The following is a 17,718-nucleotide window of genomic DNA, read 5'->3' as shown; positions in this document are numbered from 1 at the left end:
TTAAATAGTCTTTCTTTGGAAATTTTACAGTGTAAAGCAACTTTTCCTCATTATTTTTTTTGCAGGACAAAATTACTGTGCTGTAAACAACGGAGGGTGCACTCACCTTTGTCTGGCAACTCCAGGTGGCCGATCTTGTCTCTGCCCTGAAAATACTATTGGGGTAGATTGTATAGAAAGATATTAGGAGACAGACACTACTGCAAGTCCTTCAGACTTATATAAACTTTATTAAGAGGGCTAAGCCCGGTGCCATCTTACATTAAATTTGGGCCAGTTTTTTTTTTTTTTTTTTTTTTAACTTGCATATTTTTTTAATTTACATTAAAAAAAACAATCACTGTAGCAATATTTTTTATACATTTTTTTAAACCATGTATTCAGCATTTAAGCATTTGTTGTTTTTCATTGGATTGGTATTATTCTAATTGTTTTAAAATAAATAAAATAACTAGTGTTAGATCAGGGTGTAAAACTTATTTTGCAGTATTAATTAATGCAAACCTTTTAATTAATAAAACTTATTTTGTCCCATTCCTAATACATTATAGACACATGATCTAAACTGCAATATATATATGTGTGAAATATATTACCCAATAAGAATATCCATATCAACATACACATTTACCAAAAGTAACTGTTGCCGAACTGTACTTTTTCTGTCTTACCAGTGCTTGGGATTTAAGCAAAATGTGTATATAGGGGGTTCTTTTATGTATTAAAAGAAAAGCATCAAAAAGGAAAACTATAAAGATATGTATTACCTCATAAACAAAAGAAACTCACATTACTTTTTGATTTAAAACTACAAAAGTACCTACTCCTTACTCAACACTTACTGGCTTTATGACAATACGTGGACAGTAGAAATGGAACAGTGATCTGTTCTATGACAAGGTAGAGCCGCTGCTTTGGGTATGGGTGATATCATTTGTCATATACTCAGTTGCACTGTGTTATGTAGTATGGGAAAATATTTAATATGTTTGTAAACAAAAGGAAAAAAAAATATTACATTTTATACAGTTTGATGTATAAGTAGTGTGTTTCTTCTTTCAGTGGCGAGGGTATGAGTCCAGTGCGGCCATCGATAGTTTTCAATACATTGCCATTTCAATTTTATACAAATATTTGGTTCATTTTACTATGACTGTTACAACTATGCACATCATTTGGGTTGAATGATTTTCTTGTGTGGGGAGATCAATAAAATTTTAGTTTATATCTTAAAGAGTTTTTTTTTTCCAATTTATTTTCTATACAATTTCTTAGTTTATATGCTTATTATAAGATTATTATTTGTTGCTGCAACAGTATTTGAATGTCTAAATACAAGTCTCAACTAGAGTCTTACTTCGTGGTGTATAGGACAAAACCTTCCTTAGTGAAACTCAGTGATTCAATGATGTGGCCAAAATATTCTGGAGGCCTGGAAAAATGTTATGCTGTTTATGTAATAGCAGATAAGAAGAATTCAGCCCATCTAGTCTAACCATTAAGTTCCACCATCTACTGCCTTACATCCCATCTTGGCTGAGGGGGCTGGGATGGCATACTTGGATGCTGGTTTATAGGGAATTGTTTGTCTTTGAAGTTGAGGAGGTTTTCACTAAATTTATGGATTACTGAGCTGATATGAGGCTTAAAGGTACACTCCAGCCATCATATGGATGTTAATGCATGTCATGGTAGCTGAGTGGTCCCTTTAAATTTTTGCGTAGTCCCCATTGCTGTAACCTCCCATATGCATTCACCTCACGCCGAGCACACATCATGCCACTTAATATACCAACTGCCAATCAGTTCCAGTGCTGGTTACTGAAACCCCTTGTGCACATGCATAGAAAGTGCCCCCATTGATTCAGCGGGGGCACTTTCCTGCCACTGGCTCTTTGCTTCAAGCAGCCAATCAGTGATGCAATACATTGGATCATGGGGGAGGCGTTTTGTAGCTTCAAAGGGAGATTTTTTTTTTATAGAATGGATATGAAAGTACTCACAAAGTATTTTAATTTGCATTCTTTGTTGGGGCAAAGGTTTGTTGTCTTAACTTCAACGGAATGCTTCCCCAAAGTTTAGTTTCTGTTCAAGTTTCCTCTTTCTCTGTCAAGTAGGACCTGATGAAGCAACTCAACATATGCAAACTTCAGAGGACAAACCACAGTGTATGTTGAAAGGGTCTGTTGTCTTGCTTTCTATATTTAACATTTCAAACTGTTGGACATGTCTAATGCATTGTGCCCTGCTATTGTGTTACTAAAACATGTTGTCCACTTCTCTTAATAGCATAGAAATAATGTCGAATTATCCTATATGTTAGGGAGAGAAGGGTTTGTTCGAGATACTAAAAGAAGGTCAGATTAAACATTTGCGCAGTGGAATTGTGAATATATATATATATGTTTGTGACAAAGGCTATTAAATAAAATAGGCACTCTGTGCATGAGACCAAAAATAGTACCTTCAACATCAAAAGGATATAAATAAGGTTAATCCAACACAACAAAGTCAGCAAATTGTCTGTCCACAATTTAATGCACAAGATTTAATTATGTGTGTTCGTTTGTAAGCATGTTAAAAAAAATCACATTGTTAATAGAAACACAAAAGTGCCAAATATTGTGCCAAACACCCCCATGCAGGAAAACATACAATTGTTGGAAAAGGAAACTATATAGACACTATAAACATAAAAAACCAACAGATGATCCAGTGTTAGGTCCGTTCAGCAATAGGAGGAAGTAAGAATAGAATACTATGGAAAATAAAAAACAAAAAAATGATAATAATTAGATTTCAATAGCTGTGCATGTATCCCTTTTCCTCACAAAAGAGCAATCGCAGAATGAACGCCACAATCTAGTGTTGACCCTTGCAGTCCACCAAGGTCTCTACTGGACATTGAGAGGTTCAAGAGGTCTAGAACTGTTCACTGCAGTAGGCCAATATGCGTATAGCCTGAGACTGATTTTAAAGAGATAATAGGTAGTTTAGTAATCCTAAAATGTTAGGATTGGTTGGTGCAGTTTATGAACGGGTTTAAAGAAAATATACTAGCTCTCTCGCGGATACGAGGAATCCTGTAACTATAATATAGAGCCATGTTGTGTATGTAGTCATCCTAAGCACAGTGACCAGTTTTCTTTTTGTTAGGTATAAAATAGGATTAATGAAGGCTATGCTAGGCCTTGCCTGATTCCTTTTTAAAGCCAAATTTGCAATAAGAGCCCTACACCACTGTACTACATTAATTTCTTAGTTTATTAGAACAGGCTTAGCACCACGGTCTCTATCTTTGATACCGCAATTGTGCCGCCTTACAGGCTGCTCAGAGGCGGATAATACGTGTTTAAGTTATGGTTGCACAACTGAAGATCCTCATTGATTAGGCTACTTCCTGGGAAGTCAGTTACTTTATCGGTGCAGTTTCTCAGCTGAAATTCTTTAGTGAAACATATTTCAATTTGTCCAAGTGTCTGTGCATCCTCTCCCTGAAAAAAGAAAAAAAACATGTATATAGAAGACAAAATAGGTAAAACGCCGCACAGAAATCCAATAATTACGTCACCTATGGGAACGTACATTATTTAACAACATAAATTGACCTATACGACTATACTTTTTTTAGAAAATGAGAAAAAAAATAAATGTACACATATATCGCCTGTTTCTAGAGCCCAAAACATAATATTTTACCATCATGTCCCTCCACCTATTAGGTGAAATTGATCCTTCATAATGCATAGCAAAGATACCTCAAAAGTGACTATTAACATATAGGGCTGCAACTAACGATTATTTTAATAATCGATTAGTTGGCCGATTATTTTTTCGATTAATCGATTAATCGGATAAAAAAAATGAATGTAAATTTTTCATTTATTTAAAATAATTTACTAAACAAATGATGTTAAATACAAACAGCAGAATAAAACAACTTTGATAATACATTTCTTGTCTTTATTTCCCAACCAGCCCCCCAATATATGCACATTTGAGCCCAGGCTTGCTACGCTGCCTCCCAGACATGCCATGCTGCCCCCCGACATATGCCACGCTGCCTACCACAGCACTCCACGCTGCCTCCCACATATACCACACCACGCTGCCTCCCACATCTGCCACTCCACGCTGCCTCCCACATCTGCCACTCCACTCTACCCCCCACATGCCACTGTGCCTGATACGCCTTATACCCCCTGAAACACCACTCCATCCTCCCCAGACATGCCACCCTGCCCTCCCCACATATGCCACGCCATGCTGCCTCCCACATCTGACACTCCACAATGCCTCCCACATATGCCACGCTGCCTCCCACATCTGCCACTGTGCCTGATACACCTTATATCCCCTGATACCCCACTCCATCCTCCCCAGACATGCCACCCTGCCTCCCAGACATGCCACTTCTCTACCCCCAGATATGCCACTCTACCCCCAGATATGCCTTATACACCCTGATACACCACTCCGTCCTCCCCAGATATGCCACACTGCCCTCCCCACATATGCCTTATATACTGTATATGCCTTATACCCCCAGATATGTCACTTCACTGCCCCCAGGATTTAGATTCCCCTAAATTAACCCTAAACTCCCCATTAACCATAACTGCCCCTAAATTAACCCTTAACACCCCCTTAACCACAGCATCCCCTAAATTAACCCTAAAGACCCCATCAACCACAGCATCCCCTAAATTAACCCTAAACACACCATTAACCACAACTGCCTCAAATTAACCCCAAACATCCCATTAACCACAGCTGCTCCTAAATTAACCCTAAACACCCTATTAACATAACTGCCCCTAAATTAACCCTAAACACCCAATTAACCATAACTGCCCCTAAATTAACCCTAAACACCCCACTAACCATAACTGCCCCTAAATTAACCCCCACCTCCCCTAACTTTCAGTAGCCCAAATATATATATATATATATTACATACATATATACACATATATATATATATATATATATATATATATATATATATATATATATATATATATATATATATATACACACACATACACATTATATATATACCGAATTTATCGGCGTATAACACGCACTGGTGTATAACACGCACCCCCATTTTTGAACAAAAAAACTGAACAAAAAAAACTTCATCAGAATCACTGCTATCTGGGAAACCACACACACACAGTAAGACACACACACAGTAAGACACACACACCCTAACCCCCCTTCTCAGGATCTCCCCTCTCTCTCCCTAACCCCACCCCGGTCACTTACCTTCAACTCCTGTGTTGGAAGCGTGAGGCGTTTGTCTCGGGTGCCGGCGCTTCACTGCTGAGCGCCGGCACCCGAGACAAACGCCTCACGCTTCCAACACAAGACTTGAAGCGCTGAGGCAGGCGGCGGCGGCGGAGGCTGAGGCAGGCGGCGGAGGCGGAGGCAGGCGGCTGAGGCTGAGGCAGGCGGCTGAGGCAGGCGGCTGAGGCAGGCGGCTGAGGCAGGCGGCGGGCGGCAGGCGGCTGAGGAGTCCTGGATTTCTGTCAGTCAGGGGGGCCCGAGAGTTGCCGAGTGGTGGTCTTCAGCAACCGCTCGGCACCCCTTGGCCCCCCCCTGACTGGCAGAACTCCAGGGCCCGGTCGCAGTTGCGACCCCGGTAGTTCCGCCACTGGCTCTAGGATTTATCGCAGGTAGGGTTTCAGCTTCATATTTTAGTTAAAAAAGTGCGTGTTATACGCCGATAAATACGGTATATATATATATATATATATATATATATATATATATATATATATATATATATACTTACAGTTAGATGAGTGTCACAGCCATGTGGTTCTGGCCTGGAGAAGGAAGGGGCGGGGCCAGTTGTCACAGTGATTACAGGGAGGGGGAGTAAGTAGGAGCTGCTGCTGTGAGACGGTGAGTCAGACTAAACGGATTATATAATGAGGGGGATTTTTCAGAGCGTTTGCTCTGAAAAAACCCTCATTTTATAATCGATAATAATCGATTCAACTAATCGATAATGAAATTCGTTGCCAATGAATTTCATTATCGATTATTATCGATTTTATCGATTAGTTGTTGCAGCCCTATTAACATATAATTATTCATAAAATGTGCTCATAACTGATGGTTCCTTTTTGTTTATATGCAATATTCACATATGCAGTATCCTTAGACACGAGAAAAGCAGAAGAATAAATAAAACCTTACTTGTCGGGGAGGAAGGCACTGGATTTTTGGCACAACTCCATACAGATTTACAATTGCATTGATAATATCTTTCACCTAAAGAGAAAGAGGTGAAAATGATGAGATAGCTATGTGCAGGCATTAGAACATTCACTTTCTACTTTATTTAAATCTCAATCAGCAGTGGTGCGTTGCGCGAGACAAGATCGGGGCAACAAGCCTGGAGCGGCAACCTGCCTGGCTGGCAGATAGGGTACCCTGGTGTGCCCCTGCTGAAGGGGTTGGTTTGGGAGATCTCGGATCTTCCTTATAACTAGCTTATTTACGCTATGGAAGTCTTTCCCTAACCATCATAGCCTCTGTAGCGTCGCTTGCGCACAGGGATAAGACATCACATCCCGGCGTATAATATGGAAGTAGTGGAGGCTAGTACAGCAACCCCACTTAAATACAGCTCTGTATATCAGTGGAATTCAGACCCACCTATGACAGCCATATTATTATTATTTATTGTTTTATATAGCGCCATCATATTGCACAGCGCTGTACAATGGGGCCATATTCTTTTGTCTCACGCAAGTAGATGATGTTTCATGAATTACACTGTATTGTAAAATGGTTATATCCAGGAAACCGGTCAGTTCCATTAAGAGAAGTGGCATCCATCAGCTTACTAAAATCAGTAAACGCTATTTGTAAGTTGTCCTGATAAACAGCTTTTCTATTGTATAACAGAATAGGATTTGCTGTACTTATTATAACAGCAAATATGTTCTTTCATAGTAACTTATCCTTAATGGATTCTTAACACAACATGCATTATAATCCATTGTAATGCAGGGAGAAAAAAAACACTCATTATGTGGCATATTTGTACACATTTCTGTAATTTTAATACTTACATCGTAGTATTTTGTTGATGGTGTTATTCCAGACTTTTTAAGAGCACTGCGTAGAATAAAAAGAAACAACTTAACCACAATGCAGAGATAACTGGTTTTCTGGTGATGAATATAAATAATGCTTGATGCCAGGCAGACATTATTTTAATGCATACATGCGCCCACTTAGTTGAACTAACTAAATACAGTTTAAAATAATTTGTTGCTAATCATCAACTGTACTAAACTACAATCATAGAATATAATCGGATAATGGCCCAATCCTCAAACCTTATTCAGTCCTTATTTTCTATGAAGGATCTCTATCTATACCATATATTCTTACATGTGAGCATCAGTTACACTCAAACTAAGCAAACGTCTTAGAACGCCAGAGTTGATTGTTCTTACTGTAGAGTTTGTGCATTTTTCACCAAGAAGCAACTTTTGAGCACCATAAATTTCCCAAATGTGACTCTACATTGCAAATTACAGAGGCAACAGCATTTATGTGCATTACCTGTTAAGATCAACTTTCATATACAGTTCAAGACCTTTACTGAAGTATTTGTGTTGGCTGTTAAGACTCTCCAAAGATGCTGCGCATGTTCCATGCTTCTGCCATTCATGCTTCCTAAAAAGAATCATCTCCAAATAAGTATGACAAATGAGACATTAACAATAACATTCAAATTAACTATATACAAACAAGACGCTAAAATAACATGCACACGCATTGGACACACTGGTAGAGGAGATTGAGGGGGAATGAGACTGCGTGGGCACGGATGATGTGACTGTAGCAAAAGTAACATGCAAAGTCAGTAGTAACCTGGACGGTTCAAAGGTTGGGGGAGAACCAATGCCCCCCCCAGAATGCAGCTGTGCTTAGAATAGGTGGTGGTAGTCTACTACCCCATTGCACCAGTCTTCCACTAGCACCCCATATCCTTTTATACATAGACTTCTAAAACGAGAGAGCAAAGGGAAACAGAATGTTAGAAAAAGCACAAGAGACTGGAGAGCGATATAAATATCAAGCGAAGAAACAAAATATATCACAAAATATATTTAACGGATAATTAAATGCATACGGAATATTTTACCAAAGTTGGGATTTGTTTGTGTGAAGGAGATCGGGCCAATACATGTTCATCTGTGGCAAAATGTCCTGTATAAAAAAAAAAAGTAATAATAAAAGAATAAAGTGGTGGATAGTCCAAAATGTGCAAGGTGCCTCAAAAATGAAAGAGAAAAAAAACATTTAGTCTACTTAATATAAGTAACATTTCACGCAATATTTAGTGTCTGGAGCTACATAGCAAACACCAGACAGAAAATGACTGCAATAATAGATATATTATATAAAAAAAAATAAAAAAAAAAAGGAGACACCTGCCAAGGTTGACTATAGCTAAGCCAGTGACCCTTACTCACAGAATCTATGAAACTGCCAAGTATGAAGCACTTTTTAACATGAATGATTTATACATACCTGGATTTGGGAAAAATCAAAGTGCCAGGAGTTATTACACATTTGTGACTTATCTGGCCTAAAAAGACAAAAAAATGAATAGGTTAAAGATGTTGCCTCGGTTACAAGCTCCTGGACCTAGATCACATTTTGTAGCTTACAGATGAAGAAGGTAAGGCAGATCGTGCAGATATGAAGGTTAAATGTATAGCGCGGGGCTGTCGAGGCAATAGCTTAAATTTAAGAACCTGTCAGAAAAGGTAGAGGTGCAGACAACTGTAATGAAAGCGAACTAAGAAGCACTTAGTGATCAACATAAGCCACGTATAGGGAAAGTTCCATGGAAAACATATTGTTTTCCTTGAACATAACATGTAGTTCGAGTATATAGTAATTTTGGCTGTTATTTACAAAAACCCGGTTTTATCTCAATTTTTTTCCAAGAAAATATCTGAAGATCTGGAAGCTGCTTTTTTTGTTAATCGTGTAATAATTTGGGTGACTTTTCCTGATAACGATAATGAGAAATGATAACGCTATAGCACACCAAGACATTTTAGGCAATTGTATGCTTCCAACTTTGCGCCACCAGTTTGGGGAAGGCCCTTTTTTGTTCCAACATGACTGCACTGGTGTCCTCAAAGCAAGGTCTGTAAAGACAGGGTTTAACAAATGTGGTGTGTAGGAACTTGAGTGGCCTGCACAGAGCCCTGACTTTTATCCCTTCCAACACCTTAACTGGAATGCCGATTGCGACCCAGGCCTTCTCATCCGTGCCTGACATCACAAATTCCCACACACACATTCCAAAATCTTGTGAAAAGCCTTCCCAGAGTCTGAGTGCCCATGGTTTTAGAGGAGGATGTCCAACAATCTCATATATGTGCGACGGTGATACTTTATGGCAATACTAATGAAGTCCATTGCTAGATAGAATTGCATTGTCCGGAGTCTCTGACTGTGTGATTTACACAGATACAGTCTGTTGTCTACCAAAGGCTGTATGATATGTAGTCAAGGTGTTTGTCTAGAAGATTAGGCCAAAATAACACAACTAGAACATATACAAATGACCAATATTCCGTTCTCTGAAAACATATGATGCAAAAACTGCAGATAAGACCCATTGGGCCCATCCAGTCTGCCCTATATTCAGATTCGGGGCAGATTTATACCTATCCAATGCATGTTAAAATTCTCTCAATTAAAACTTCCTTGTATTACATTTTGGTCTCTATTTTTAGATTTTGACTTCTTGTTTTTTAGTATGTTAATGTATTTCAATGTTTCTATCATGTATCCCTATTCTCCTTTTCTCAATGCTATACATAGCTACTGTAACACAAACCCACCACTATTGATTAGTGGTTCTGTGGTTATAGAATGTGAATTGTCTGGTTTTTTTTTGTTCTCCTTTGATCTGTCTAATAAAAAAAGCGTGTCATTTCCCCCTAACCATGTTTCAGCTGGTTTTTGTTAATATACACAGCTTCAGACAGTGGGCTGCTGGCTGACATCGCTCTATACTCATCTGATCTGCTGATCCGGATCTACGGTGTGCAGCACCGCTGGATATTGCTGGCTGCATGCTATGTATTTCACTTTACAAAAATGTTCCCAAACTTTCCGGCTAACAACTAAGCTTCAAAAAACAAACTTATGGGATTTTCATTGAAGTGAAATGTTTCTAAACATGTAATCATGTAAGCAGACAACGGTAAACCGGTAAACCAGATTGAAGTAGAGTAATACCAGAGTCCATGCAAAGTCCAGTAGTTTGGAAGGTTGTCACATTGCACTTTTTCCATCTGTAAAACAAAGGAATAATATTACTTGGTGACCGACCTGGCACACCGCCAACACCAGAATCTTACAGTGTATATGGAACATGGGCCACATGAATAAGGGCATATCTAGAAACATTGGCCACATCAAACTGCAGCACTCCATACAGTATTATGATTGTGAAACCCAGTAGGCATCCATGTTACATGAATTCCAGGTCCCTTTATATTAGTAAATATACTACCGGTATATATATATATATATATATATGGTAAATCTGGCCACTCTGGCATAGTTTCATAGTTAACTGCCTATGGCTGGGACTTAACCACCTTCTAACTCTGCTCAAAAGCATATTTCTGCCTTCACCCCAAAAAAGTAAATAAAACGATATTGCTAAAGTTCTGGTTCCATGTATGTACAGAAATAGTAATAAACATGTCACATATAGCCAGTTATCATCCTGTTGTACAAACCATTATATCTTTTTTTTAATGTCATGGCAGTCTCTTTGTGAGTAATACAAGTTTAAAAAAAACAGTCAGCCAGCTTATTAGTTAACGTGTTTCAATGCAAGCTCTCATTATAATATATCATATTTAGCATGACTGCTCTCCAAAGATTTCTGTTCTCCACCCTGGGCAGTCATCTGCTTATGAGAGGTAGTGGAGTTGGCTTTTGTTCAACCCCATCATCTAGCTTGGGCTGGCCATAGTTTTGCAAGCAAAAATGTAGGTGGCTCAAACCCATCGTCTTTTGGTACTTCTGGCATCCATAACGTACTATTTTGCTTGTGTGCGAGTGGTTAAGTGAGCCGAGTCTGGTTGAGTAGAAGTCACTGACTAGGTTGCACACTTCTAGCGGAACGGAAGCACGGAGATGCATCATTTTCACAACATATATAACATTTTGTATCTTCGTTTCTCAGGACTTTATTAATAGATAATGAGATTACTATACCTTACATACTGTTACAGGCCAATGGTGAGTTAAAATAAGCTTCTTCCATTCGTGCTGCTTGCTGCAAAGTACAATATCATTTTCAATTTGCAGTTCTGAAGAACACTGAGCTCTAAATCAATCTAAGCAGATCTGTCAATTTGTTATTTGCGCTGAAGCTTCGATGACATAAAAATAACACAAACTTTTAAAAAGCCGTATCAGGTTGGGTGGCAACATCCTATCAGCACCTGCTTTTGGCAAAAAATTTGAACAGTAATAATTTTACATGATTAAAGGAATAGATTAGGATACTTAAAAAAAAGGTAGTCAAACGTCCCAGACAAGCTCACCAAGCAAAAGGTTAGATGAAATCAGGACGTTATAATTAGTTAAGAAAGAGGATGTGCCAAGTAAAAGAAACTGAAAAGTGGAAGCAAAAAGGGTTACGTCACAGACCAGCAACTTGCACAACAGAAATGAAGCTAATGTTTACTGCAAAATTATTAAAAAACAGCGATGCAAGATTTTTCATAAGATTTAATACTTATCGTGGTCTTTTACAGAGCACGGGTATACATTAATTACTGAGCAACTGTAAACTGCTGCTTAAAAAAAAAATCATAGTTTTTCTTTTATCCCATTAGAGTTATTTTATGTTAAATCTATCCATGACCCTTACTCTGCAGTGTTCCTATGTCAAACATTCTGTAGAAAGATTTCCACCCTTCCCTTTGTCAATCCTGAGCTTTGCCACCAAGGGAGAGAGAACGACTGGGAATTGCCCCGTATGACTCCCACTAAAGGGTATTAAAGAAATATGGAATGTTTGGCTGAGAATATGAGATTTATTAAATATACGTATGTAATGCATCATGACAGGTTACAGCACACAATAAAATTCTATCTCCGATATATGTATGTGCGTGTAAAGAATTGCGCAACTTCGGTTACATTTATGATGATGAATGCACTTTGCAAAACCACTGCGGATGTCATCTTACCTTAAGAAGGAGTGAAAAGCAGAGCCATAATGTAGAGCTGACACAGTAAACATCAATGCCAAAGCATATGGAAAATAAGACCCCATTGTTTGAAGAGGGTCTTGCTAAATAAAAAAAAGATAAAGACATCAGATGAGCTGCTTACTATTACACATTATTATACAGCATGCATATCAGTGGCATATGAATACAACAGGTAACTGGTTCTACCGGCAATACATTTTTCACATTTTTCAAATGCTCTCACTGCATTAGCCTCTACCGCTTCTGTTGGGAGGCTGTTAAACGTATCTACCACCCTCTCAGTAACGTAAAATTTCCTTAAGTTACATATTAACCTCTGACCTCTAGTTTTAGATAAATAAGAGCCCCTTTGGCTTCATTTAGCCCTGCCATTTTCAGCCATGCTTTTCAGGAAAATTATCACAAGTTGCTGACCAACATCATTAAAGTGCTTCCCTTAAAGTGCTTATGTGTATAAATACTGTATAAGCCCAAAGGAGGAAATTGAGCGTATGAAGCACAGTTGAAGTATCGTTTAAAAAGTAGAGGTGTCCCGGAAAACATTGATTTAAAATAGAAAGTCACAGACACACTGTTCGACATATAATACCACCACAACGGATAACTGAACCAAAAACATTTAAATAATATGTCTTTATAAAGCACAAATATAATTTCACTTTACCTGCCGGCGCCAAAACATGCCAGGCCCCCCTGGGACAGTGCTATATAAATAATAATAATAATAATAATGATAATAATAATAATAGGCTTTAATTGTATTAATACATCCTACTATGTGTAACTCAAATACACCGTCTTCAGCTGCCACAACTCTACACAATCACTGTATTTCTCTGCCAGTGAAGACACCTCACTTTCTGTGTCCATGTTTCACTAGTGATGTGATGACTAGTGACTAGTGACCAGTGACTAGAGACTAGTGACTAGTGACTAGAGAGAGATCACAGTTGTTGGCTTGCCATTTAAATCCCCTCTGTCACGGCAGGGCCGGCTGTTTTGGAGAGTGTCAGTCATTGTAGAAAAGGACATATTCTTTTACTACAACCGATAGGTAGTTAAACATACATTTACACCGGTGCGATTCCCATACTTACAGATTCTGTACAATGTTAATACGAGTCGATCCTGTCTCTATGCTAGAAAGAGCAATATAACGCGCTGTGTAAGTAATAGCTTTGCTCTGAAACCAACCACCGGACAGCCCACTTCCTCTTTCGGTTGAAACTGCATGCATGACTTATTCTAAAGCGCGACTACTGCCACCTAGTGGCCGTCTCGCATAATCACAGCGAGAGATCCCAAGTGTCACACGGGGAACACGGAACACAGAGTTTCACTCATAGTTTGTTTCATTCTCTGAAGGGATTAAACAGCGCCGCCTAGTGGTAACATATTCTTACACGGCGAAGGCAGATAGCAAATAGCAGAGGGATCTTTTGCATACGCAGGTTGGGGTACGATGCTGAAGTAGGCTTCTAAGTCAAACATCGTCTTATTTACGGAAGTTAACTTCTTGTTCACGGAAGTTAGCTTCTTATTCGGCCAGCTTCTTATTCAAACCAGAAAATATAAAATAATATATATATATATATTATATTTTATATAATATATATATATATATATATATATATATATATATATATATACGGTATATATCTTATAAATCAATGCCACTAAAATATATTTGTACAAAACAGATACCACAACACATCCAACACATAATGCATAAACACTGTATACATGTCTAAAATCACAAAAAAAATAATTTGCCAACTTCATGGTATTAAGCATTTTGAATAATTAACTGATTATTTTGAGGGGGTAAACACCATTGGGCCACAGTACGAATATTAGGGTTCCATGACCCCACATGAAGTCTACATCTTTCCAGCTTGGCCCAAAAGCCAATGAAAAGTATGCCCAATTTACCATCCCCATGCTATTAAGCATTTGGAAAAAGTAACTGAGCAACTTTAAAAATATGCATTCTCCAACCGTTTTGATAGCCGAAATACTATGCTCGTACATCCTTCCACTTTTCCAGAAGCTATAATGGCTAGGTGACGCTTGACCATAGCATGCCAGCTGCTGGAAATGTCAGGGCAGGCTCAAGAATAGTGCTCCAGCTCCCTCCCATGTTTGGAGGATGAAGAACTCTTTGTGACCGAAAGGGGTTTCTCTTGTGGGGACACAGTGTCCTACCCTGCACCAGCGTCTCCTCTGATATGCTGGCTGTAACAGTTATAGACTTGTGCATCCAGATTTACATTTTAACGGTCAATTCGTCATTTAGTCAATTGGTACAAATGTCCGAAAACAACATTCGTTGTCAAGAAGCCAATGAAACAAATGAAAGGGGAGCTCTGAATATTGGTTTGCATTTCGTTGTTTTTTTTCCTTCTCTTAAACGTTCTCCGTCAATGTCTGCCTACTTTCTCCATGTCTTTGCTTCCTCTCCTTTTGCGCCGCTTTTTGTTCTACTTTTCTTCTGTCTTCTTTCTACTGTCTTTTCCGTTTTTCCCAGCTCTCCACATTATTATCTTGGTCTGGTGTAGTAATTCCGCAACAAGGTGAAGCCTCAGCGCAATCCCTGTCCCCTGACTGGAGCAGAGAATTGTAAATTGCTATAGAATCCCCATTTTCTTATTGATTCTTATGTTGAAGAGGCCTCTTTTAAATTGTATTTTCTAGACCAGAGTGAAGTCAATTAGATGCTGGAATACGAGAACAAGGAAATGTCCAAAACCCTTAAAGAACTTTCCTAGAAATGGAGGATATGATAGATGAGTGTGACCAAATGAGACTTAGGGAAAAGCATCGTGAAAGTGTATGAAACAATCTGAGAATAGAAAATGAGGACTTTTTAATTTCAGAAATAAGAACTGACATGGATTTGTACCACCATACAATAGTTTTGTGTTTCCGATATTTACAACTATGATATATCTATAGCATTAAGATGAGTAGAAGTATAGGGAGTGGGACTTCAAATGTCAGGAAAATTGGTCACAATATGCATAGCTTGAAGGAAAGGAGAGAAGAGATTTGATAAAACCCTTTAAGTATTTAAATGTTTCTAATATATATAGGAGAGAAGTTTGTTTCAAAGGAAAATCAGAGGATGGTAGATAAATGGAGCAGCATCTTAGCTAAAGTATTAAAGATGAATACAGTGAGGGAATATAAGTGTAATGGTATGATGAGGCAGGACCCCAGATGGCGGAGGTAGCCAGGCCAAACAAGAACCAGAAAGTCAGAGAACCAACCGGGCCAGACAGGTAATCAGGATAAGCCAAATCAGAATCCAGAGACGAGGTCAACAAGCCGAATCAATACCAGACGAGCAGGAATCAGGAGCCGAATCAGGAGACAGGAACAAGGTCAACAAGCCAAGTCAAACCGGAGCAGTAGTCACAATCAATGCACAAGCAAATAGCAAAATACACCAACCAAGGGTGAACCAGAAGAGGAAGTCCAGGTTTAAATAGGGACAGGTGGAGGTGTGTCTTGCATTAAGGAGGTCACCCGAGGTTATAAAAACACGTTACGTACTGTGCTACCTGTTTGCCGCGTGGTCGGCCACGCGGTGAAGACGCCGACCGGGTAGCGGTGGTACTAGCTGCCCGGGAAGCCGGTTGAGGAGGCAGCGTCGCGGGACCGGCCACGGCGCGGGACCGGAGAGGCAGGTAAGTCCTTACAATAAGTATGAATGGAATAAACATTAATTTCATTTCATATTATGCTTTACTACTCCCAATAGCAGCAAAAATGGAGTAAACTTTTTTTTTAAAACATATATAAAGAGAAAAAAACTTATCAGGTACATAACCGATAATCAATCATAGTGCAGCACAGGCTATAAAAGGTAAAGTCACAGAGTGTAGTTCCTCTTTCTTTGTGGCTCCAGCGCAGAGATAAGTACAATTTTGTATTTCTCGCAAGCGTAATTTCCTTTATATTTCTGTGATATATTCTTATCATATTTACAACCTTTGTTTATTTTATACCTGTACTCTTCTTTTGAATCTCTGTACCTTTTATTTTATACATTTAGTCCCTGTATATTTGTATCGCCTCATAATTTGGGCGGGGAAATGGGTCTTATGAATATTTATTACTGGGCACGCACCATTCCGAGCTGTTACAGCGTTTTTCCTGTCAGAAATATCGGTTTACCCTGTTAGCTTGCCTTTGTTAGTTTTCATTGGTCTTTAGTATTGCCTATATATTTCCCTGTGGTCTTTTACCCTCAGTTATTAGTATAGTATATATATATATATATATATATATTATGGCAAAATTTTTCCCTCAGATTATAATCCGTTATATCTGTCATGACCGCTAATGGATCTGCACTTTCCTCTCAGGATTTATCTAACATAGTTGATAACATGCCTGAGGAGCACATTAAAGCCCTTCTCGTTTGAAACTAGTCATAGCGAGGTGGATGATGATAAATCAGAGCCTGATCATAATTCTGACTCTGAATGGGAGGATGCCAACAATAATGGTGATCCTTCAGAAAAGGTTGGATCAGATTCAGATTCTGGTTTAGTAGATTCCTTAGGGAATCCCTTTTTTAATCCTGAGAATATCAAGCATCCTAGATCAGCCGAATGGACTCCAAATTCCACCATAGCTACATTTGTAGAGCATTGGGTCCAGAAACCTTTAACCAAGGCCTCTAGGAATAAAATGCGGGCTGAATGCCCCCGTCCAACCTTGGCTAATAAGACTTGTTGGACGCCAGAACTTGATCCGAAAATTGTCCAATATCTGAAGAAATCTGGCAAAGATGGACAGGCCATTTAGAAATTGCCAAGACAGGCTTTTGGATTTGGTTGGACCTGTCACTAAAATGTTTGATCTAACCGAGGAGCCACTTAGCACAGACACTCCTGTAGATGTCCATGTTATAAGTGGATGGTTGCAAGGATTAATCTGCCTATTAGGTAACGCTGTGTCACTATCCTCTGAAAGATGTAGGTCTGTCTTAATAAAAATTGACCTCCAATTGGCCCATATGGCAACTGAGGAGCCAGGGCCATCAGCTGATGGCCTATTATTTGGCAGATGAGTTTCTAAAGAACAATGGGAAATTTGTGGACAAGGCCCAGAAATCTCTAAAAAAGGTTTTTCAGCCCAAAAGTTTTCGGCGGGCCGGAAGAGGAAGAGGCCACTGGGATTCATCCCAACAGGGTTACAGAGGCCTTACCTCCTCAATCAGAGGCAGAAACTATTCCAATTACCAATCTGGGTGACCATGGTGTGCTCGTGGTCAGCGAGGTTTCGCTAGAACAACTTACTCAGGTAAGACATTTTGCTTTGAATTCTTCTTGTGTTCTGTTGGGTGGCAGACTCGCCAATTTTTTCCAGACCTGGTCGGAACTCCGTTCCGACCTCTGGGTTTTAAACACGA

The 17,718-nt window shown here is 39.0% G+C and overlaps 2 protein-coding genes across 3 annotated transcripts in view; one reads left to right on the top strand and one right to left on the bottom strand.

Moving 5' to 3' along the window:
• The window catches only part of NID1 (nidogen 1), a 34,558-nt gene extending 33,324 nt beyond the window's left edge, over nt 1–1,234 (top strand). For both annotated transcript variants that reach the window (XM_053459138.1, XM_053459137.1), the window contains one exon: nt 66–1,234. In XM_053459138.1, coding sequence (XP_053315113.1) covers nt 66–187 — 122 coding nt within the window. In that variant the 3' untranslated portion in view covers nt 188–1,234. The remainder of the gene's footprint in view (nt 1–65) is intronic.
• A 1,285-nt stretch (nt 1,235–2,519) lies between these two features.
• On the bottom strand, nt 2,520–13,505 carry RNASET2 (ribonuclease T2). The gene is made up of 10 exons (XM_053459940.1): nt 13,394–13,505; nt 12,273–12,376; nt 11,290–11,350; nt 10,297–10,352; nt 8,566–8,623; nt 8,177–8,241; nt 7,591–7,704; nt 7,092–7,137; nt 6,211–6,285; nt 2,520–3,494 (listed from the first exon to the last, which is right to left on the bottom strand). Exons 2-10 carry the CDS (start codon nt 12,356–12,358, stop codon nt 3,321–3,323), a joined length of 735 nt encoding a protein of 244 aa, XP_053315915.1. The 5' UTR covers nt 12,359–12,376; nt 13,394–13,505; the 3' UTR covers nt 2,520–3,320.
• Between the last annotated feature and the right edge of the window lie 4,213 nt (nt 13,506–17,718).

The sequence above is a fragment of the Spea bombifrons genome, chromosome 3, assembly GCF_027358695.1.
Source record: "Spea bombifrons isolate aSpeBom1 chromosome 3, aSpeBom1.2.pri, whole genome shotgun sequence".
Taxonomy (NCBI): Eukaryota; Metazoa; Chordata; class Amphibia; order Anura; family Pelobatidae; genus Spea; species Spea bombifrons.
Note: the sequence above shows the minus strand (reverse complement) of the source record. Positions and strands in the feature narration are given on the sequence as shown.

What these genes read in the sequence shown, in the direction of transcription:
- RNASET2 (XM_053459940.1), bottom strand. Translation starts at nt 12,358, where the DNA reads ATGGGGTCTTATTTTCCATATGCTTTGGCATTGATGTTTACTGTGTCA. An exon ending in ACAAACAAATCCCAACTTTG is followed by an intron (nt 7,705 to 8,176) that starts GTAAAATATTCC and finishes GATTCTTTTTAG; the next exon opens with GAAGCATGAATGGCAGAAGC. An exon ending in CATCAACAAAATACTACGAT is followed by an intron (nt 6,286 to 7,091) that starts GTAAGTATTAAA and finishes CTTTCTCTTTAG; the next exon opens with GTGAAAGATATTATCAATGC.